The 20407-nt window shown below is 39.3% G+C and overlaps 2 protein-coding genes across 2 annotated transcripts; both read right to left on the bottom strand.

The window, feature by feature from the left end:
• Positions 1-814: 814 nt before the first annotated feature.
• LOC134644045 (putative gustatory receptor clone PTE01) lies at positions 815-1741 on the bottom strand. The gene has a single exon (XM_063496694.1). The coding sequence runs from the start codon at positions 1739-1741 to the stop codon at positions 815-817; it is 927 nt and encodes a 308-aa protein (XP_063352764.1).
• A 14375-nt stretch (positions 1742-16116) lies between these two features.
• Positions 16117-17073, bottom strand: LOC134644042 (olfactory receptor 10A6-like). Its single transcript, XM_063496691.1, has one exon. It carries the CDS (start codon positions 17071-17073, stop codon positions 16117-16119), a length of 957 nt encoding a protein of 318 aa, XP_063352761.1.
• Between the last annotated feature and the right edge of the window lie 3334 nt (positions 17074-20407).

Below are 20407 nucleotides of genomic sequence, written 5' to 3'. Positions count from 1 at the left end.
TTGACAGGTTAGGTGCTCTCTTTGCCCAAGCGTCCAGAAGATGGTGCCCAAGATCAGCCTTTGACTGCTGCCCAACATTATTTGAACCCGACCCCTATGGTACCTCCTGTCATTGGTTTGCCAACAGGAAGGTTGGCCTGTGTCTCCTCTTCGGTCTATGCCTTGCTGGGCATTGTATCTGTGATTGTAGGCCCGTGTTTCTGTGTTCTATGTGGAACTTAAGGAAAAAGCATTCCATTTCGCATTTGTTTTGACATTTAGAGTACCATCAACTTCAGTAAACAGTTCTTGAGCCCATTTTCTGTAAGTTGGTGTAAGTTCACATTAGTGCATGATCTGACTGCTTATATATATCACTGCTCAGTGCTCTCAAAACTTTATCAGAGGTTCTGCAGCCACTGCTCTAGAATGCTTGACTCACATCAGTTGAGTAGTTTATACTGTAACTTCTATGAATCAAATTCATTTTAGCAGAATTTGATAAAACAGCAATTTTAGGAACAGTGTAATAACAAAAACTGTGGATTCCTATTTAAAAAACATCTTGGTGAAACTGTGTATTTAATAAAATGCTTTGCTTGCCAGACTAATACTGTTAGCACTGAAAGCCCTGACTCATCCCTGGAGTTCAGAGGAAATTAAATGTTGCAAAGTAGCTTTAGCTACTAAGAAATAAAATAACATAAAATGAATAACAAAGGTGGTTTGTAAATTCAAATACATGGCGTAAGCAGATTTTATTTAAGATGATTGCTGAATGTTACTTTCCTACATGGCAGAGATGCTCTTTGACAGTCTCTTGCTAAACAAAGATTTATTTTCTCTTAAACAGAAGCATTGTACATGATTGCCTTATCTTTGGCAAATTAAATCCATACATAAATGGGGTGAGCATTGGTTGAAAAATGAGGAGATACATAGGCAAAATTATACGAACTTCATCTGGTACCTGAGCAACTAAAAACCTGAAGTCAATAGAGTAACAAATGCACCCAACAAACAGGTTTGACACAGAGATGATCTGAGGGGTGCAAGTAGTCACGGCTTTCTGCTTGTTTTCTGTGGATGTTTTTCGGCAAACTCTCAAAATCTTCAAGTAAGAAACTGAAACAAGATTGAATGGTAAAAAAATACTCATTATAACAAAGAATATGATAGATAGAGAGCTTTGGATTGGAACTGAACATGAAAGTCTAATTATTAATTGGTGGTCACAGTATACATTATCAATAATATTTCCACAAAACCTTAAACCAAAGATGAACGAAAATGAGAGTAAAAAACTAACAAATGAAAAAATCCACACAAGCAGAATCAAAATACACACTCTCTCTGTGTTCATAATGACATTATAGCTAAATGGATGACAGATTGAGATATATCTGTCATAGGCCATGGCTGCTAAACTCCAAAACTCAGCAGGTCCACTTATGTACATACAACACATCTGCAAAAAACACCACGGCAGGATCACTTCATGGCTGTCTGAAAACATCTGTGAGAGCAAAAGAGGATACAGTGATGTGCTGCAGTTTATTTCATTCACACATAAATTACAAAGAAGTATGTACATTGGCTCATGCAGCCTTCTGTCCACATGTATGACCACAATAAGGACTGTGTTGGCCACACATATCAAGAGGTACCAGAAGAAAATTATTACAAAATACATGTGTTTTAAAGCTCCAACATTTCCATAAGCAGCCAGCACAAATGAAAAAATCTCACTTGAGTTTCCCATTTTCTGATTAATTTCACCCAGTGAATAGGATAGATCAGCAATAATCATATGAATGGTCCTTTTAGATATAAGAGTACTAGATCCCAATAGCTGAGCAAAGTTTGTATAATATTGTTCAAATGCTGTTTACATATACATGTTATGTCATTATAACATTTTCCTTCTCAGCAGCTATTACACCTGTGATACAATTTGCACATTAGCAATCATCAAACAATCAGAAAGCAGTTTTAGACTGTACAAGATTTAAAATTCAAATCCAGAGATTAATCACATGTTAAGAACACATAACAATAAATTCAGCGTCTTTCCTCCCAGCTCAACAAGACAAAAGAACCTGCTAACATTTATAAGTGCAGCACAGAGAAGGAGAAATAAGGGGGGTGGGGCTGGACTTGAGGTTCAACGTTCGAATTGTTAGAAATGTCTGTTAAAGGAAAATAATATCATTGTCTCTGTTTCATTTAAGTATTATAACATCAACACATCAGTTAGGTTTTCAGTATTATAGAGGAAGAAGATAACCTTTTTGTCATTCTTAAGGGAAATTCAAACTTTTCTACAAATGTTTTTAAGTGGTCCAAAACGCTCTTCTTTAACCTTTCTTTGCAAAATGTAGCAGCGCACTTTGGCACCAAGTTTGCAGTTTCTCTGGCATCTATCATTTGCCAAAAAAAACCCCAATACTAATATTGGAAACAGGTTGCCAATTTATTGCTCTACTACCCCTTCTTTGCAATTTGCAGTAGTGAACTTTTCTAGCACCGGGATGCCAGTTTCTCTATCCCTATCCCTATCTGTCCCTCTTTTGCAAATGTAGCAGCAAACTTTTCTCCACTGGGATTCCAGTTTCTCTGCATCTATCCATCTTTTACAAAATATAACAATCCTGACACTGTGTTGCCAGTTTTCTTCTCCAATATTGGTCATTTGCAAACACAGCAGTAAACATTCAATACACCACGATGCTATGTCTGTGAAGGTTCTCAGTCATCCAGGTCATCATAGTCTAAGGAGGTTGGAAAGAAAACAGCAAACAGTTATCCTTTGTGTCTTCCCTGGTGAACTTGATGTTTTTATCCATGGCGTTAATGTGCGCAGTGAAGGATTCCACTTCTTGTGTTTTGATTTTGACCCAGGTGTCGTCTACATATCTGTACCAGTGGCTGGGTACTCTCCCTTTAAAAGAGCCAAGAGCCTTTCTTTCCACTTCCTCCATGTAAAGGTTGGATACAATAGGTCACACGGGGGAGCCCATGGCGCAGCCATGTTTTTGTCTCTAGAAACCCTCGTTGTATTTGAAATATGTTGTGGTGAGGCAGAGGTCTAACAGTGTGCAAATCTGATCGGGTGTGAAGTTGGTCCTGTCTTCCAAGGAGCTGTCTTCTTGTAGTTGTTTTCTGACAGTCTCCACTGCTTCTGTGGTGGGTATGCAAGTGAAGAGGGAGACTACATCAAAGGACACCATGGTTTCATCTGGATCCAGGGTAAGTTTCTGGACCTTGTCGGTGAAGTCGGTGGAGTTCTTGATGTGATGTGTGGTGTTCCCCACAAGAGGTGCTAGGACGGTAGCAAAGTGTTTCGAGATGTTGTAAGTGGCTGAGTTTATGCTACTGACAATGGGTCTGAGTGGGACACCTTCTTTGTGGATCTTAGGAAGTCCGTAAATGCAGGGTATGGCATCCCCTGGGTAAAGGCGGTGATATGTAAGGCGGTCAATGATTTTGTCCCTTTCAAGGTCTTGAAGGCAAGCTATAACTTTCTTTTTGTAGCTGCTTGTGGGGTCTCGCTTTAAGGCTTCGTAGGTATTGTTGTCACTGAGGAGAGTAGGGATCTTTGTGTGGTAATCTGTTGTGTTTAGGACCACGGTGCACCTTCCCTTATCAGCTGGTAACATAGTGATGTTGTGGTCTTTGCTCAGGGAAGTGACGGCCTTCTTTTCTTGTAATGTAAGGTTAGACGGAGGGACTTTCGCACTGGAGAGGGTGGCTGAGACTTTCATCCTGATTTGCTCTGCTTCTGTCTGTGATAATTTATTAATCCATATGGCGGTTTCTGTGGCTGTGATGAGGTCCACTATGGGCAACTGTTGCGGAGAAATGGCAAAATTGAGTCCTTTGGCTAGTACTTTCTTTTCAGGTTCAGTGAGATTCCGGTCTGAAAAGTTCTTCACCCATTTTTCCTGACTGTCCTCAGGTGTGTGTTCTTCTCTGAGTTGTGTAGATGCAGACTGAGGAGTGAGTGTTTTTGAAAGCAAGGTGTGGAATTTCCTCTGTTGTCTTTCTTTTCCTTTAGAGTGTTGGGCCCGCTGAACCTTGTCCACAAACTTGTAAACCTCTTCTAAGATGGGAGAGGGTAGAAGGGTTTCCAGTTCCTGCAGAGTCTGGCTAATGTTGCTCTGGAGGGCATCTATAGTGAAATGGACCTGTCTTATCCTTTCACTTAGAAGCTGATTTTGTGCTCTCCGTAGAATCAAGTCTGCTCTGTATCCCCTGACAGTGGATCCAAGGCGCAAGCTCTTAGGAACAACTCTCTTTGCTTTGTCTGCATCTCAGGTTGAAACGGAGATGGTTCCTATAATCCGCTAGTTTTCTTGATTCCCTTTCATACTCCCGCTCCAGTTGAAGGGTGTTCCTCCCAATGTTCACATTTTGGACAGAGAGGACAGATGGTTTGAAAGAACAGTGAAAGAAGCCATGTGAGCGACCATCTTTGAACAGAGGCGGTGGTTTACGACACCAACTGTCTGCCATCTATAATCCAGTTTTGAGATCCCTTCCCAGACGCCTTAATGCCCACTCACATCCTGGGCCATCTGACCTCAGGAAACCACATGATAGGGTGGGGCCAGGTTTCACAATGAGCTCACTCGAAATCCTGGCTGATTGTGACCCACACCCGCTTTCACACCTTGGCTCATGTGATTAGGTAGAGGATCATCAGGGGGTCCTTTGTCCCTCTTTGGGGGGAAACTCCCACTGGGTTTAAATCTGGGACTCTCCACCATTTGACCCTTAGAACTGAAGAAGCTTCTCGGATGAGAGGTGAAATGTCTTCAAGCAACTCAAAGAAGTCCAGACGCTTTTCTTTCCAAGCTCCTTAGACCACCAGGATGCTAGTTTCTCCGTCTATGTTCCCTTCTCCGCAAAATGCAGTAGCAAACCCTTTTGACACAGCGATGACATTTTCTCTGCCATCTATCCTTCCTTCGTAAAGCAGCAGTGAACCCTGGTGGCACTGGGATGCCAGGTTCTCTTACCGTCACCTTTGTTCGTTTTCCAATTCTCCACAGTAGTTATCACTACTTTACTCAAAGTAAAGTGACCAGCCAGGAAACTGCCTCTCCATGTTCTACCTCAAGACAAGCTCAGACTTAAGCTTTTACAAGCCGTCAGGCTTAATTATTATTAAGTCTTAAAAATCTAAAAACTACAGAGCTTCAGTTCAGAGTTGAGCCACGTTGCTACCTGATCAAGGGTTCCCCTCACTCCTCTATCAAGATCTCTTGTCATCCAAAATTTCTTTGGATCTCTTCTCCTGCCATTCCTTCCTAATTTTCCCAGCTCATCTGTATGGTCCCTCTAAGGACTAAGCATTTGAGATAGAGCTCTGTTCCCTGGCTGAACAACATGACCTACTCTATCAGACATGCCTGCAGAATAGCTGAGAGAACATGGAAAAAGGACTCCATGTTTCCTTTGAAATTCTACAAGTCACATTAACCACTTACCAGAGATAACAATCTTAATGATAATAATAATAATAATTTAGTTCACAAATTAAAGACCTTTAAGTTCGTACTCAAAACTCAACTGTTTTCTCTTACTTTTAATTCGAGTTGAACCCAGACATCTCACTTTATCCCTGTTTTATTGTACGTTATATTTGTGGCGGAGGTGGTTGGTGGCTCGGCTGCACTGGAGGAGTGGAGTAGTGGATTCAGGGTGTAGTATCGGGGAGGCTGGTTCGGCACAGCCAGTGAGCATCTTCTTATCATGCCTTCCCTATTTCAGTAGTGGCCGTGCCGGAGAGAGCAGAGCTGCTGCTGGAGAAAAGTACCAGAGGCAGGAGAGTGGGCACTGGAAAGTGCCACGAAAGACAAACTCTTTCCGTGTAAAAAAAATTAAAACCTACAACACAAAGAGATTGGGTTGGGTCTTTTGTGGATTCCAGTATTATTTTATCTTAGTGTATTCGATTGTTTCTATTGTTCCTTAACATTGCTTTATTGCTGGCTGAATGTGTAAAGCACTTTGGTCAACTATATTTATTTTAAATATACAATATACATTAAGTTGAAGAAGAAGAAGTTGGAGGGCAAAACAGTACAGGGTTCCTCTCCCCTCCGGCCATCCTTTGAAATTTTTTTAGTTTAGTTTAGCCAAATTGCCAGACAACTCCTGCGCTATCAGACGCACTAACTGGTGTCAAATTTGGTGTGTAATTTTATATGATTTCATCAGAAAAAGCAAATCCAGAGAGCAGGAGATTGTTATGTTTGTGCCAATTGGCCTCCGCAGGTAGGTCCAAACACAGCAGGTCAACCTGCTCTGCGAAAGAGCTGTGTAGCTATGTTTAACTGACCCAGTGTAATGATTGATGTATATGTAGCCACCACCACAAATCAGATAGAGTCAAGTAAAATGAGTCAAGTAAATGCCTCAGTCATTAATACTCAAATTCAGCAATAATCAAATCAGATATGAAGGCTTTTTATTTACTATCTGGTAAGGGAGATTAAAATATTGTAATTCTTTTCTTTCTGATTTAACCTTTTCTCTCGTTACATTTCTGTCATTTAACTTTGAAGTACCATTTTATCCTTGTGCCTTACTTCTCCCTTCATAAAGTCCTCTCCGAGTTCCTGGCACACACAAACCCACACATGTACAGTCATCCTCATTTATATCCACATGCTATTGCTTACCCAAACGTGTCAAATATATATGACCTTTAACTACCTTATTTAAATGATCTAGTCACCTTGATCATCACCTTTCACCTGTCTGATCATAATTAGTTATAATCACTTAACAAAGTTTTGCTGTAGCAGAGAAGCACCTAAAAACATACAACAACAATTTTAGGGACAGTGTAATAAACAAAAATGTTGTTCCCTGTCTGAGGGCAACACCCTGCAATGGATGGTGAAGCTGCCATGAACCTGAAGGTTTATTCAAACTGCATTTTTATTTTAAAACGATCATTGTCATCGTACTCAAACATTTAATATTTTTTTCCCGAGCTATTACCATTAACCTTTCACTTAGAGCTCAGGAGAAAAAAGAAAATACGAGGTTCCAGAGTAGCTTTTGCAAAACAAATTAAAATAAATAAATAAATTTTAAAAAATGGATTAATGGGCATTTTATAAACATAAATACATGACATTTTCTTTATGTCTACAAAACAGAAGAAGATTGCTGACTTTTATTCTGCAACAGAGCACAGATGCTCTAAAGCACTCTCTTGCCAAACAAAGGTATTGATTTTCTCTTAAACAGAAGCATTGTACATGATTGCCTTATCTTTGGCAAATTAAATCCATACATAAATGGGGTGAGCATTGGCTGGCAAATGAGGAGATATATAGATAAAATTATACGGACTTCACCTGGCACCTGAGCAGCTAAAAGGCTGAAATCAATAGAGTGAAAAATACACCCGACAAACAGGTTTGACACAGAGACGATCTGAGGGGTGCAAGTAGTCACGGCTTTCTGCTTGTTTTCTGTGGATGTTTTTCGACAAACTGCCAAAATCTTCATGTAAGAAACTGAAATGAGACTGAATGGTAAAAAAATACTCAATAACACAAAAAATATGTCAGATATAAAGCTGTGGACTAAAACTGAACATGAAAGTTGAATTATTAATTTGTGGTCACAATACACATTGTTTACAATATTTCCACAAAACTTCAACCTGAAGATGAATGAAAATGAGAATATAAAACTAAGAAATGAATACATCCACACAAGTAGAATTAAAATAAACACTCTCTCTGTGTTCATAATGACATTATAGCGTAATGGATGACAGATTGCGATATATCTGTCATAGGCCATGGCTGCTAAACTGCAAAATTCAACAGAAGCACTTGTGTACATACAACACATCTGCAGAAAACACCATGGCAGGGTCACTTCATGACTGTCTGAAAACATCTGTGAGAGCAGAAAAGGATAAAGTGCTGTGCTGGCGTTTATTTCATTCACACATAAGTTGCTGAGCAGTATATACATTGGCTCATGCAGTCTTCTGTCCACATGTATGACCACAATAAGGACTGTGTTGGCCACACATATAGAGAGGTACCAAAACAATATTATGATAAAATATGGGTATTTAAAAGCTCCAACATTTCCATAAGCAGCCAGCACAAATGATACACTCTCGCTTGAGTTTCCTATTTTCTGCATAATGTCACACAATGAACAAGACAAACTAATAATAATCAAACATCAGGAATCACAAAACAAAAAGCAAGCAGGTTTATACTTTACAAGATTCAATTCCAGAGATTCTTCACATGTTAAGAATACATAACAATAAGTTCAGCTTCTTCTCCCAACTAAACAAGACAAACTCTTTTGCTAGTATTTATGGCTGCAGCACCGAGGAGGAGAATGAGGTGGGCGTGGCTAAACTTGAGGTCCAGAGTTAGAGACAATGGCATTCTTCCTCTTTGGCAGAGTTTTTTGTTTGTTTTAACTACCATAAATTCCACAGGTTTTCAGAATTGTAGAGGATAATAACCTTTTTATTCTTCTCAAGGGAAATTCAAATGTTTCTTAAGTGGTCCAAAATTAGATTTGAATTTCCACATTCTCAACTTTTCATATAAAAAAAAATCAACTACACTTTCCAAGTCGAAACAACATTCTGATATTGTTCATGTTGATCCTAGTGGTATGGATAATTCCTGGCATACAGCTTGATGTCATCCATGTAGAGGAGGTGGTTGACAATTGCTCCATTCTGTCGTCGGTCTTGTTAATTATCTTGTATCATGTTGTTCTCCAGAGTGTAGAACATCCAGCTGCAAATTTGGTGAAACTATTACAAAATCGATCATCAACCTATGGCCTAATGTGTCCTGGTGCCATGCTCATCTATGAATATCCTTATATTTAAGCATTGTGTTTGTTATAGACAAGCTGTAGTTTGCAAAGGAGTCCAAGAACAGAATACCCCTCGGGTTCAGATCAGCCAGACTTTTCTTCATAATCATACCCCAAGAAGCTGTCACTGATTGTGCCCATTTCAGCAATGAACTCTCCCAGTAGGACAATTCATAGTTTTCATATGACACCAGAGCTTCAGGGAAACATTCACCAAGTGGCCAAAATAGTTCCTCTCTACCCTCCGGTCATCCTTTGAATATCTTTGAGTTTAGTTTAGCCAAAATGCTGGACAATTCATGTGCTATCTGAGACATTAATTGGTATTTGTAAATGACCATGGCAGACCTGATGACATTTTTCTGCTTTTCAGCATCTTTTATTTATACTCAGGGTTGCTGTTCATCCACACACAGCAGCAGCTTTCCAGCTTTCATTTCATTTTTACTCATTTCATTATAAAAAGAATATCCAGAGAGAAGGAGACTATGGATTTGTGCCAGTTGCTCTCCCCAGGTGGGGCCACTGTTTGCCCTAGTTAGGGAGGGCAAAGAAGCACAGACATGGAAGCACACTTATGTTTACACTGAACATTTCAGAACAATTCTCTATGCTGTTGCATGATGGGGCAGAAGGTTGAGGGTTGCAGATATAACAGACTCAATAAACTGATCTGCAAGGCCAGTAATGTTGTGGAGGTGGAGCTGAACTCTCTAAAAGTCATGTTGGAGAGATGGATGTTGTCAAAGAAAGGACAATACTGGATAACAACTCCCACACACTCCTTGACGTGCTGGCCCAGTCAAAGCACATATACACACTACGATAGTCGCACACCCTTAATATCACATCCTTTACAGAGAAAATTGCAAAGTCAATATAGTAAGAGGGGCAACTCAGTGTCAACCACATATATGTAATTTTGTCTACTATACCAGGATATTTATAATTAGAGCTGTTTGTATTTATTGAGCTATTTTGTGACTTTGTTATTTTGTAAGTTGTATTATATCGTATCGTATCATTTCATTTAGTTTAGTTAGTTACTGTTCATATTGTCTTGGAGCAACTGTGACCGCATAAATTCTCCTGGGATTAAGAAAGTGTTCTGATTCTGATTAACTGAACCAGTGTAATGATTTCTGTATACAGTCCCCATCAGCAATCAGATACAAATGAATCCACTAAATGTCTCACTCATTAATACTCAGATTCAACAATACTCAGATTAACACTTCTTAATTCCTATCTAATGACTGAGTTTAAAATGATGTAGTTTTTTTCTTCCTGATTTGATCTTCTCTCTGGTTACATTTCTGAGGGGATGACCCAAACAGTACAATCACATTCTTTCCTCCAGTAAGAAATTCTTGTACCAATTTCCTGTAAGTTGGTATAATTTTATGGTAGCGCATGGGGTCAACACAGATTCACTGATTCAAATGAGCAACTCAGCATTTACTGCTGCAACTTCCTGATAACTATATGACTGCTTGAATCATTTGTGTTGTAGCAGAGAAGCACCTAAAACTTTAACTGATCAAACACACACACCCACACATGTGCAATAACACTAAGTGCAATACTCCTTTCTGGCATCGTTGTATTTTTACTCAGTTGTATACAGCATTTGTATTCTATTTTTATCCTATTGTATATTTTATTCTATTTTATTCTACTGTATATAGTATTTTATTTTATTCTATTCTGTACAGTTGTGTACAGTATTTATTCTTATTGTATTCTAATTTATGCTTCAGAACTTTTGCACTGTCCACTTCCTGCTGTGACAAAACAAATTTCCCACGTGTGGGACTAATAAAGGTCATCTTATCTTATCTTATCTTAAAAACTATTCTAAGGACAATGTAATAAACAAAACTTTGGTTTCTTGTCTGAGGGTAACATCATGCATTGCAGATTATGTCAGGAATTCAGCGGAAATTAGAGGTTGCACAGTAGCTTTTACAAAACAATTTTTAAAAAATGAACTGAATTAATGAAATGGGCCTTTTATAAAGGTAAATACATGACATAATCAGATTTTATTTTCTTCATGTGTACAAACCATAATATGTTTGATGAATACTATTCCACCACAGATGCTCTAAAACAGTCTCTTGCCAAACAAAGATATTGATTTTCTCTTAAACAGAAGCATTGTACATGATTGCCTTATCTTTGGCAAATTAAATCCATACATAAATGGGGTGAGCATTGGCTGGCAAATGAAAAGATATATAGATAAAATTATACGGACTTCACCTGGCACCTGAGCAGCTAAAAGGCTGAAATCAATAGAGTGAAAAATACACCCGACAAACAGGTTTGACACAGAGACGATCTGAGGGGTGCAAGTAGTCACGGCTTTCTGCTTGTTTTCTGTGGATGTTTTTCGACAAACTGCCAAAATCTTCATGTAAGAAACTGAAATGAGACTGAATGGTAAAAAAATACTCAATAACACAAAGAATATGTCAGATATAAAGCTGTGGACTAAAACTGAACATGAAAGTTGAATTATTAATTTGTGGTCACAATACACATTGTTTACAATATTTCCACAAAACTTCAACCTGAAGATGAATGAAAATGAGAATATAAAACTAAGAAATGAATACATCCATACAAGCAGAATTAAAATAAACACTCTCTCTGTGTTCATAATGACATTATAGCGTAATGGATGACAGATTGAGATATATCTGTCATAGGCCATGGCTGCTAAACTGCAAAATTCAGCAGAAGCACTTGTGTACATACAACACATCTGCAGAAAACACCATGGCAGGGTCACTTCATGACTGTCTGAGAACATCTGTGAGAGCAAAAAAGGATAAAGTGCTGTGCTGGCGTTTATTTCATTCACACATAAGTTGCTGAGCAGTATATACATTGGCTCGTGCAGTCTTCTGTCCACATGTATGACCACAATAAGGACTGTGTTGGCCACACATATAGAGAGGTACCAAAACAATATTATGATAAAATATGGGTATTTAAAAGCTCCAACATTTCCATAAGCAGCCAGCACAAATGATACACTCTCGCTTGAGTTTCCTATTTTCTGCATAATGTCACACAATGAACAAGACAAACTAATAATAATCAAACATCAGGAATCACAAAACAAAAAGCAAGCAGGTTTATACTTTACAAGATTCAATTCCAGAGATTCTTCACATGTTAAGAATACATAACAATAAGTTCAGCTTCTTCTCCCAACTAAACAAGACAAACTCTTTTGCTAGTATTTATGGCTGCAGCACCGAGGAGGAGAATGAGGTGGGCGTGGCTAAACTTGAGGTCCAGAGTTAGAGACAATGGCATTCTTCCTCTTTGGCAGAGTTTTTTGTTTGTTTTAACTACCATAAATTCCACAGGTTTTCAGAATTGTAGAGGATAATAACCTTTTTATTCTTCTCAAGGGAAATTCAAATGTTTCTTAAGTGGTCCAAAATTGGATTTGAATTTCCACATTCTCAACTTTTCATATAAAAAAAAATCAACTACACTTTCCAAGTCGAAACAACATTCTGATATTGTTCATGTTGATCCTAGTGGTATGGATAATTCCTGGCATACAGCTTGATGTCATCCATGTAGAGGAGGTGGTTGACAATTGCTCCATTCTGTCGTCGGTCTTGTTAATTATCTTGTATCATGTTGTTCTCCAGAGTGTAGAACATCCAGCTGCAAATTTGGTGAAACTATTACAAAATCGATCATCAACCTATGGCCTAATGTGTCCTGGTGCCATGCTCATCTATGAATATCCTTATATTTAAGCATTGTGTTTGTTATAGACAAGCTGTAGTTTGCAAAGGAGTCCAAGAACAGAATACCCCTCGGGTTCAGATCAGCCAGACTTTTCTTCATAATCATACCCCAAGAAGCTGTCACTGACTGTGCCCATTTCAGCAATGAACTCTCCCAGTAGGACAATTCATAGTTTTCATATGACACCAGAGCTTCAGGGAAACATTCACCAAGTGGCCAAAACAGTTCCTCTCTACCCTCCCGTCATCCTTTGAATATCTTTGAGTTTAGTTTAGCCAAAATGCTGGACAATTCATGTGCTATCTGAGACACTAATTGGTATTTGTAAATGACCATGGCAGACCTGATGACATTTTTCTGCTTTTCAGCATCTTTTATTTATACTCAGGGTTGCTGTTCATCCACACACAGCAGCCGTTTTCTCACTTTCATTTCATTTTTACTCATTTCATTATAAAAAGAATATCCAGAGAGAAGGAGACTATGGATTTGTGCCAGTTGCTCTCCCCAGGTGGGGCCACTGTTTGCCCTAGTTAGGGAGGGCAAAGAAGCACAGACATGGAAGCACACTTATGTTTACACTGAACATTTCAGAACAATTCTCTATGCTGTTGCATGATGGGGCAGAAGGTTGAGGGTTGCAGATATAACAGACTCAATAAACTGATCTGCAAGGCCAGTAATGTTGTGGAGGTGGAGCTGAACTCTCTAAAAGTCATGTTGGAGAGATGGATGTTGTCAAAGAAAGGACAATGCTGGATAACAACTCCCACACACACCTTGACGTGCTGGCCCAGTCAAAGCACATATACACACTACGATAGTCACACACCCTTAATATCACATCCTTTACAGAGAAAATTGCAAAGTCAATATAGTAAGAGTGTCATGGTCCGCGGCCTGGTGCCTGAGGAGCGGATGGGATGCCCACACCTACGGGTGTGGCTGTTGTCTCCACACCTGCACCGCCGGCTGTTCCACGCCAGTCCGTTAGTCACCATTCAGCGGTAACTTGGCCCTCACGTGAAGGTGGATGTGGAATCTCAGGTTTCTTTTGAACTATGTTAATCCTTCTACTGTGTGCCCAGGTTATTGTTCGGCGTGTTTGAGCCTACACCTGCCCGTCCTCCTGCCCGCCTGGAGTTCAGATTAGCCACCGGTCATCATCTCCTCCGCCTTACTGGAGCCCTCTCCCGCGGACCCTCACCCCTCCTTCCGGTTCCCATGGCCCAGCCCTGATTGTAAGATAAATAGCTCTACCCCGTTGTATGATGTTATCTCCCTGCTCCCCAGTAACTCTCTTCCCTTCTCTGTTGCAGCCTCCCACGGTCCCGATCATGGCGTTCCCGAGTTGTTATCTCCCGGTCCCTTGGTTCTAATATTAACACTGCGTGTTTTCCTTTGATCATTCCGGGACACCCTTAGTTTGAGAAATAAAGTTATTCTGCGTGCATCCCGGCTAGGGATGGGTATCGAAAACCGGTTCTTGTTGAGAACCGGTTCCCACTGTTTCAATTCCTTGGAATTGTTTGGCATTTTTGCAAACGATTCCCTTATCGATTCCAGTCGCCCCCAATGACGTCACCGCGTTGCGGAGCATCATTTACCTGGCAGGAAACATGGCGGCTCAAACGCTCAAAAGTTTGGTTATACTTTACGAGAAAGGATGACAACAGGGCAACTTGCAATACTTGCAAAGTAGATATTTCATTTAAGGGAGGAAACACTACGAATATGCAAAAGCATTTGCTCACAAAACACGCGATGACCTTAAATGAATGTCGTCTTTTTAATTCCGCTCCGGTCTCGTGAATCTCAACCCAGCAGCAGCGGTAACGTTTGCACGTCCTCTCCCGTTAATGCGGCAGGTAAATAATCAACTAACAGTGCATATTATGTTAACGCAATCTGCCTTATTACAAAACCTGCCATTACTGTGCATTTAGGTGACCATGATGAGAGAGACAGACAGATTCTGGCTGGCTCAGATGCTGGCAGTTTTCGCTGCAGTCTACTGGTAGCATCTCCTTTCAGGCCAGAATGTCACCGAGCAGTGACTAAGTTTGTGGTAAAAGGCATTTGCCACACCAGATGCCCCCGATTTTCGGTAAGTGAATGTGTTTAATTGTAGGCAGGGAGATTACTGGATATTCGTGTGTAATTGCTACAGAATGATTTATGTTATACTTTGTTATTGCTACAGAAGAATATTTATTTTATCATTTTACATTTACAATTTTTTCCCTGGGGACCCTGTGACACCCCATTGAAGAGCCATAGGCTGTGGATCTCTTAAGATCTCACTGTTGGGTTTGTAAGGCCATGTTACTCCTAAATTTCTATCTTGTTCAAAGAGAAGATATAAAACAAAGTTCTAAGCTAATTGACCATAGTGTTCTCCTTTTTTTTTTTTTTTTAAAAGAATCGATAAGAGAATCGATAAGGAATTGAATCGTTAAACAGAATCGAAAATGGAATCGGAATCGTGAAAATCTTATCAATACCCATCCCTAATCCCGGCGTATTGTGTTTGCTTCTGGGTCCAGCTTGCGTGCTAGACCTACGGTTCTTGACAAAGAGGGGCAACTCAGTGTCAACCACATATATGTAATTTTGTCTACTATACCAGGATATTTATAATTAGAGCTGTTTGTATTTATTGAGCTATTTTGTGACTTTGTTATTTTGTAAGTTGTATTATATCGTATCGTATCATTTCATTTAGTTTAGTTAGTTACTGTTCGTATTGTCTTGGAGCAACTGTGACCGCATAAATTCTCCTGGGATTAAGAAAGTGTTCTGATTCTGATTAACTAAACCAGTGTAATGATTTCTGTATACAGTCCCCATCAGCAATCAGATACAAATGAATCCACTAAATGTCTCACTCATTAATACTCAGATTCAACAATACTCAGATTAACACTTCTTAATTCCTATCTAATGACTGAGTTTAAAATGATGTAGTTATTTTCTTCCTGATCTTCTCTCTGGTTACATTTCTGAGGGGATGACCCAAACAGTACAATCACATTCTTTCCTCCAGTAAGAAATTCTTGTACTCATTTCTGGTAAGTTGGTATAATTTTATGGTAGCGCATGGGGTCAACACAGATTCACTGATTCAAATGAGCAACTCAGCATTTACTGCTGCAACTTCCTGATAACTATATGATTGCTTGAATAATTTCTGTTGTAGCAGAGAAGCACCTAAAACTATTCTAAGGACAATGTAATAAACAAAACTTTGGTTTCTTGTCTGAGGGTAACATCATGCATTGCAGATTATGTCAGGAATTCAGCGGAAATTAGAGGTTGCACAGTAGCTTTTACAAAACAATTTTTAAAAAATGAACTGAATTAATGAAATGGGCCTTTTATAAAGGTAAATACATGACATAATCAGATTTTATTTTCTTCATGTGTACAAACCATAATATGTTTGATGAATGCTATTCCACCACAGATGCTCTAAAACAGTCTCTTGCCAAACAAAGATATTGATTTTCTCTTAAACAGAAGCATTGTACATGATTGCCTTATCTTTGGCAAATTAAATCCATACATAAATGGGGTGAGCATTGGTTGACAAATAAGCAGATATATAGATAAAATTATACGGACTTCACCTGGCACCTGAGCAACTAAAACACTGGAATCGAGAGCGTGAAAAATGCAGCCGACAAAAAGGTTTGACACAGAGACGATCTGAGGGGTGCAAGTAGTCACGGCTTTCTGCTTGTTTTCTGTGGATGTTTTTCGACAAACTGCCAAAATCTTAATGTAAGAGACTGAAATGAGAGTGAATGGTAAAAAAATACTCAGTAACAGAAAGAATATGTCAGATATAAAGCTGTGGACTGAAACTGAACATGAAAGTCTAATTATTAATTGGTGGTCACAATACACATTATTAACAACATTTCCACAGAACTTCAAACTGAAGATGAATGAAAATGAGAATATAAAAATAAGAAATGAATACATCCATACAAGTAGAATTAAAATAAACACTTTCTCTGTGTTCATAATGACATTATATCTAAATGGATGACAGATTGAGATATATCTGTCATAGGCCATGGCTGCTAAGCTGCAAAATTCAGCAGAAGCAGTTGTGTACATACAACACATCTGGAGAAAACACCACGGCAGGGTCACTTCATGACTGTCTGAAAACATCTGTGAGAGCAAAAGAGGATACAGCGATGTGCTGCCATTTATTTCATTCACACATAAATTGCTGAGCAGTATATACATTGGCTCATGCAGTCTTCTGTCCACATGTATGACCACAATAAGGACTGTGTTGGCCACACATATAGAGAGATACCAGAACAATATTATACTAAAATACATGTGTTTTAAAGCTCCAACATTTCCATAAGCAGCCAGGACAAATGATACAGTCTCACTTGAGTTTCCCATTTTCTGTGTAATTTGCACAGTGAACAAGTTTGATCAGTAATAATGATATGAATGGTCCAATTTCCTTAGGGATTATGAAAGTATTTTGATTCTGATTCTTTTCGATATGAACAAGAGTACCCAATCCCAATGGTTTAGCAAAGTTTCTAATATTCTGTTCAAATCTGTTTTAGACATGCATGCTACCTCATTATGATATGTTCCTTCTCAGCAGCTGTTATACAGTGGCTTGCAAAAGTATTCGGCCCCCTTGAACTTTTCCACATTTTGTCACATTACAGCCACAAACATGAATCAATTTTATTGGAATTCCACGTGAAAGATCAATACAAAGTGGTGTACACGTGAGAAGTGGAACGAAAATCATACATGATTCCAAACATTTTTTACAAATAAATAACTGAAAAGTGGGGTGTGCGTAATTATTCAGCCCCCTGAGTCAATACTTTATAGAACCACCTTTTGCTGCAATTCCAGCTGCCAGTCTTTTAGGGTATGTCTCTACAAGCGTTGCACATCTAGAGACTGAAATTCTTGCCCATTCTTCTTTGTAAAACAGCTCCGGCTCAGTCAGATTAGATGGACAGCGTTTGTGAACAGCAGTTTTCAGATCTTGCCACAGATTCTCGATTGGATTTAGATCTGGACTTTGACTGGGCCATTCTAACACATGGATATGTTTTGTTTTAAACCATTCCATTGTTGCCCTGGCTTTATGTTTAGGGTCGTCCTGCTGGAAGGTGAACCTCCGCCCCAGTCTCAAGTCTTTTGCAGACTCCAAGAGGTTTTCTTCCAAGATTGCCCTGTATTTGGCTCCATCCATCTTCCCATCAACTCTGACCAGCTTCCCTGTCCCTGCTGAAGAGAAGCACCCCCAGAGCATGATGCTGCCACCACCATATTTGACAGTGGGGATGGTGTGTTCAGAGTGATGTGCAGTGTTAGTTTTCCGCCACACATAGCATTTTGCATTTTGGCCAAAAAGTTCCATTTTGGTCTCATCTGACCAGAGCACCTTCTTCCACATGTTTGCTGTGTCCCCCACATGGCTTGTGGCAAACTGCAAACGGGACTTCTTATGGTTTTCTGTTAACAATGGCTTTCTTCTTGCCGCTCTTCCATAAAGGCCAACTTTGTGCAGTGCACGACTAATAGTTGTCCTATGGACAGATTCCCCCACCTGAGCTGTAGATCTCTGCAGCTCGTCTAGAGTCACCATGGGCCTCTTGGCTGCATTTCTGATCACTGCTCTCCTTGTTCGGCCTGTGAGTTTAGGTGGACGGCCTTGTCTTGGTAGGTTTACAGTTGTGCCATACTCCTTCCATTTCTGAATGATCACTTGAACAGTGCTCCGTGGGATGTTCAAGGCTTGGGAAATCTTTTTGTAGCCCAAGCCTGCTTTAAATTTCTCAATAACTTTATCCCTGACCTGTCTGGTGTGTTCTTTGGACTTCATGGTGTTGTTGCTCCCAATATTCTCTTAGACAACCTCTGAGGCCGTCACAGGGCAGCTGTGGAGCTGTTTTGCAAAGAAGACTGGGCAAGGATTTCAGTCTCTAGATGTGCAACGCTTGTAGAGACATACCCTAAAAGACTGGCAGCTGTAATTGCAGCAAAAGGTGGTTCTACAAAGTATTGACTCAGGGGGCTGAATAATTACGCACACCCCACTTTTCAGTTATTTATTTGTAAAAAATGTTTGGAATCATGTATGATTTTCGTTCCACTTCTCACGTGTACACCACTTTGTATTGGTCTTTCACGTGGAATTCCAATAAAATTGATTCATGTTTGTGGCTGTAATGTGACAAAATGTGGAAAAGTTCAAGGGGGCCGAATACTTTTGCAAGCCACTGTACCTGTTACACAATGTGCACATCAGTAATCAAAGAACAAACAGTAGTTTTATACTTTACAAGACCAAAGCTCAGAAATCAGCTCCTTTCATCCCAACTGAATGAGACCAAAGAATCTGCTAACATTTATAGCTGCAGCACAGAGGAGGAGCCATAAAATGGGAGTGTACTTGAGGGCCAATGAGAATAATGGCAATGGAAAATGGCATTCTTCTTCTTTAACAGATATTTCTGACTTTTTTAAATTATGCATTCTAAATTCATAAAATCAACACAACACAGTACAGCTTCAACAGGTTAAGCAGAAGAAAATGGATGGATTGGTTGGTTTTCTGTGAAGAATCTTTTGAATGGTATAATCTATGCTGTGTTTAAAAATAAAGTTGGGATCCAGTCTAAATTGTAAATTTAAAAAATGCAATAACATGCAAAATGATTTGGGCCCTTTGTTTAGTGGCTCTGTTGTATAGTGGTTTACACATCTGCCTAATCAGTTTGACCCCAGCAGGAGACAAATCTCTTGGAGTTTGCATCAGGAAAGACATCCAGTGTAAAAATCTGCTAAATCAAATATGTGGACCTACCCACTGTGGGCAGGACACCTTTTCCTATCTCCCTTATGAAAAAGGGAGCAGACAAGCTGCTTAAATGTGTTAAGAGGAAGTCCTAGTGTAGTTTGTGTAAATGTTTAATTTATGTTTTATAGCTTTATTAAAGGGAAACAATTTTGTGTTTTTTATAGGTTATTGAGAAATAAGCACTGATTCTGCTCACTTAAGATGGAATTATGCTGTATGTGGTCAATAATGTAAAATGACTCCTGGTTTAAATGAAAAGCACTGTGGTGCTAGCAAATTTTGTTATCTAAAAGCCTGCACTAAACTCACCCCAGGTCCACTTGAAACACTTAGAATAACTTGGAATAATACTGATCATGAGAAAGACTTTATTGCCCAACTTCTCTTTTGTAAGCCAGACCTGGTCAAGTTAGCAGCCATACAAAACATCTAAAAAATACTACAAGTATAAGTACAAAACCACAACAAACACAGTTTAAAAAAAAAAAACCAAACCAAAACAAAAAACAATAATATAAAACAGCGGTCCCCAACCTTTTTTGCATCACAGACCGGTTTATGCCCGACAATATTTTCATGGACCTTTAAGGTGTCGCAGATAAATACAACAAAATAAAACCAGTAGAGGTACCAAAAAAAGAAGATTTATTTATAACACATGGGAAAAGACCCAGAGACCCAGAGTTAATGATAAAAACAATTTTAAAAAATAACACTAAAAACAGATTTAAAAACCCTGAAAACGATGAATTTCACAGTGGAGCCTCAACTCTCGCAGCACGGATCGGTACCGGTCCATGGCCCGGGGGTTGGGACTGCAGATATAAAACATTAAAACACAGAGTGGCTTCTCAAAGGAAACATCAATAAGTCTCCTTCACTTTATTCCTTATTACGCTT

This window comes from Pelmatolapia mariae, linkage group LG16_19 (genome assembly GCF_036321145.2).
Source record: "Pelmatolapia mariae isolate MD_Pm_ZW linkage group LG16_19, Pm_UMD_F_2, whole genome shotgun sequence".
Classification (NCBI taxonomy): Eukaryota; Metazoa; Chordata; class Actinopteri; order Cichliformes; family Cichlidae; genus Pelmatolapia; species Pelmatolapia mariae.
The sequence above is the reverse complement of the archived record's forward strand: the minus strand, read 5'-3'. Positions and strand labels throughout refer to the sequence as shown.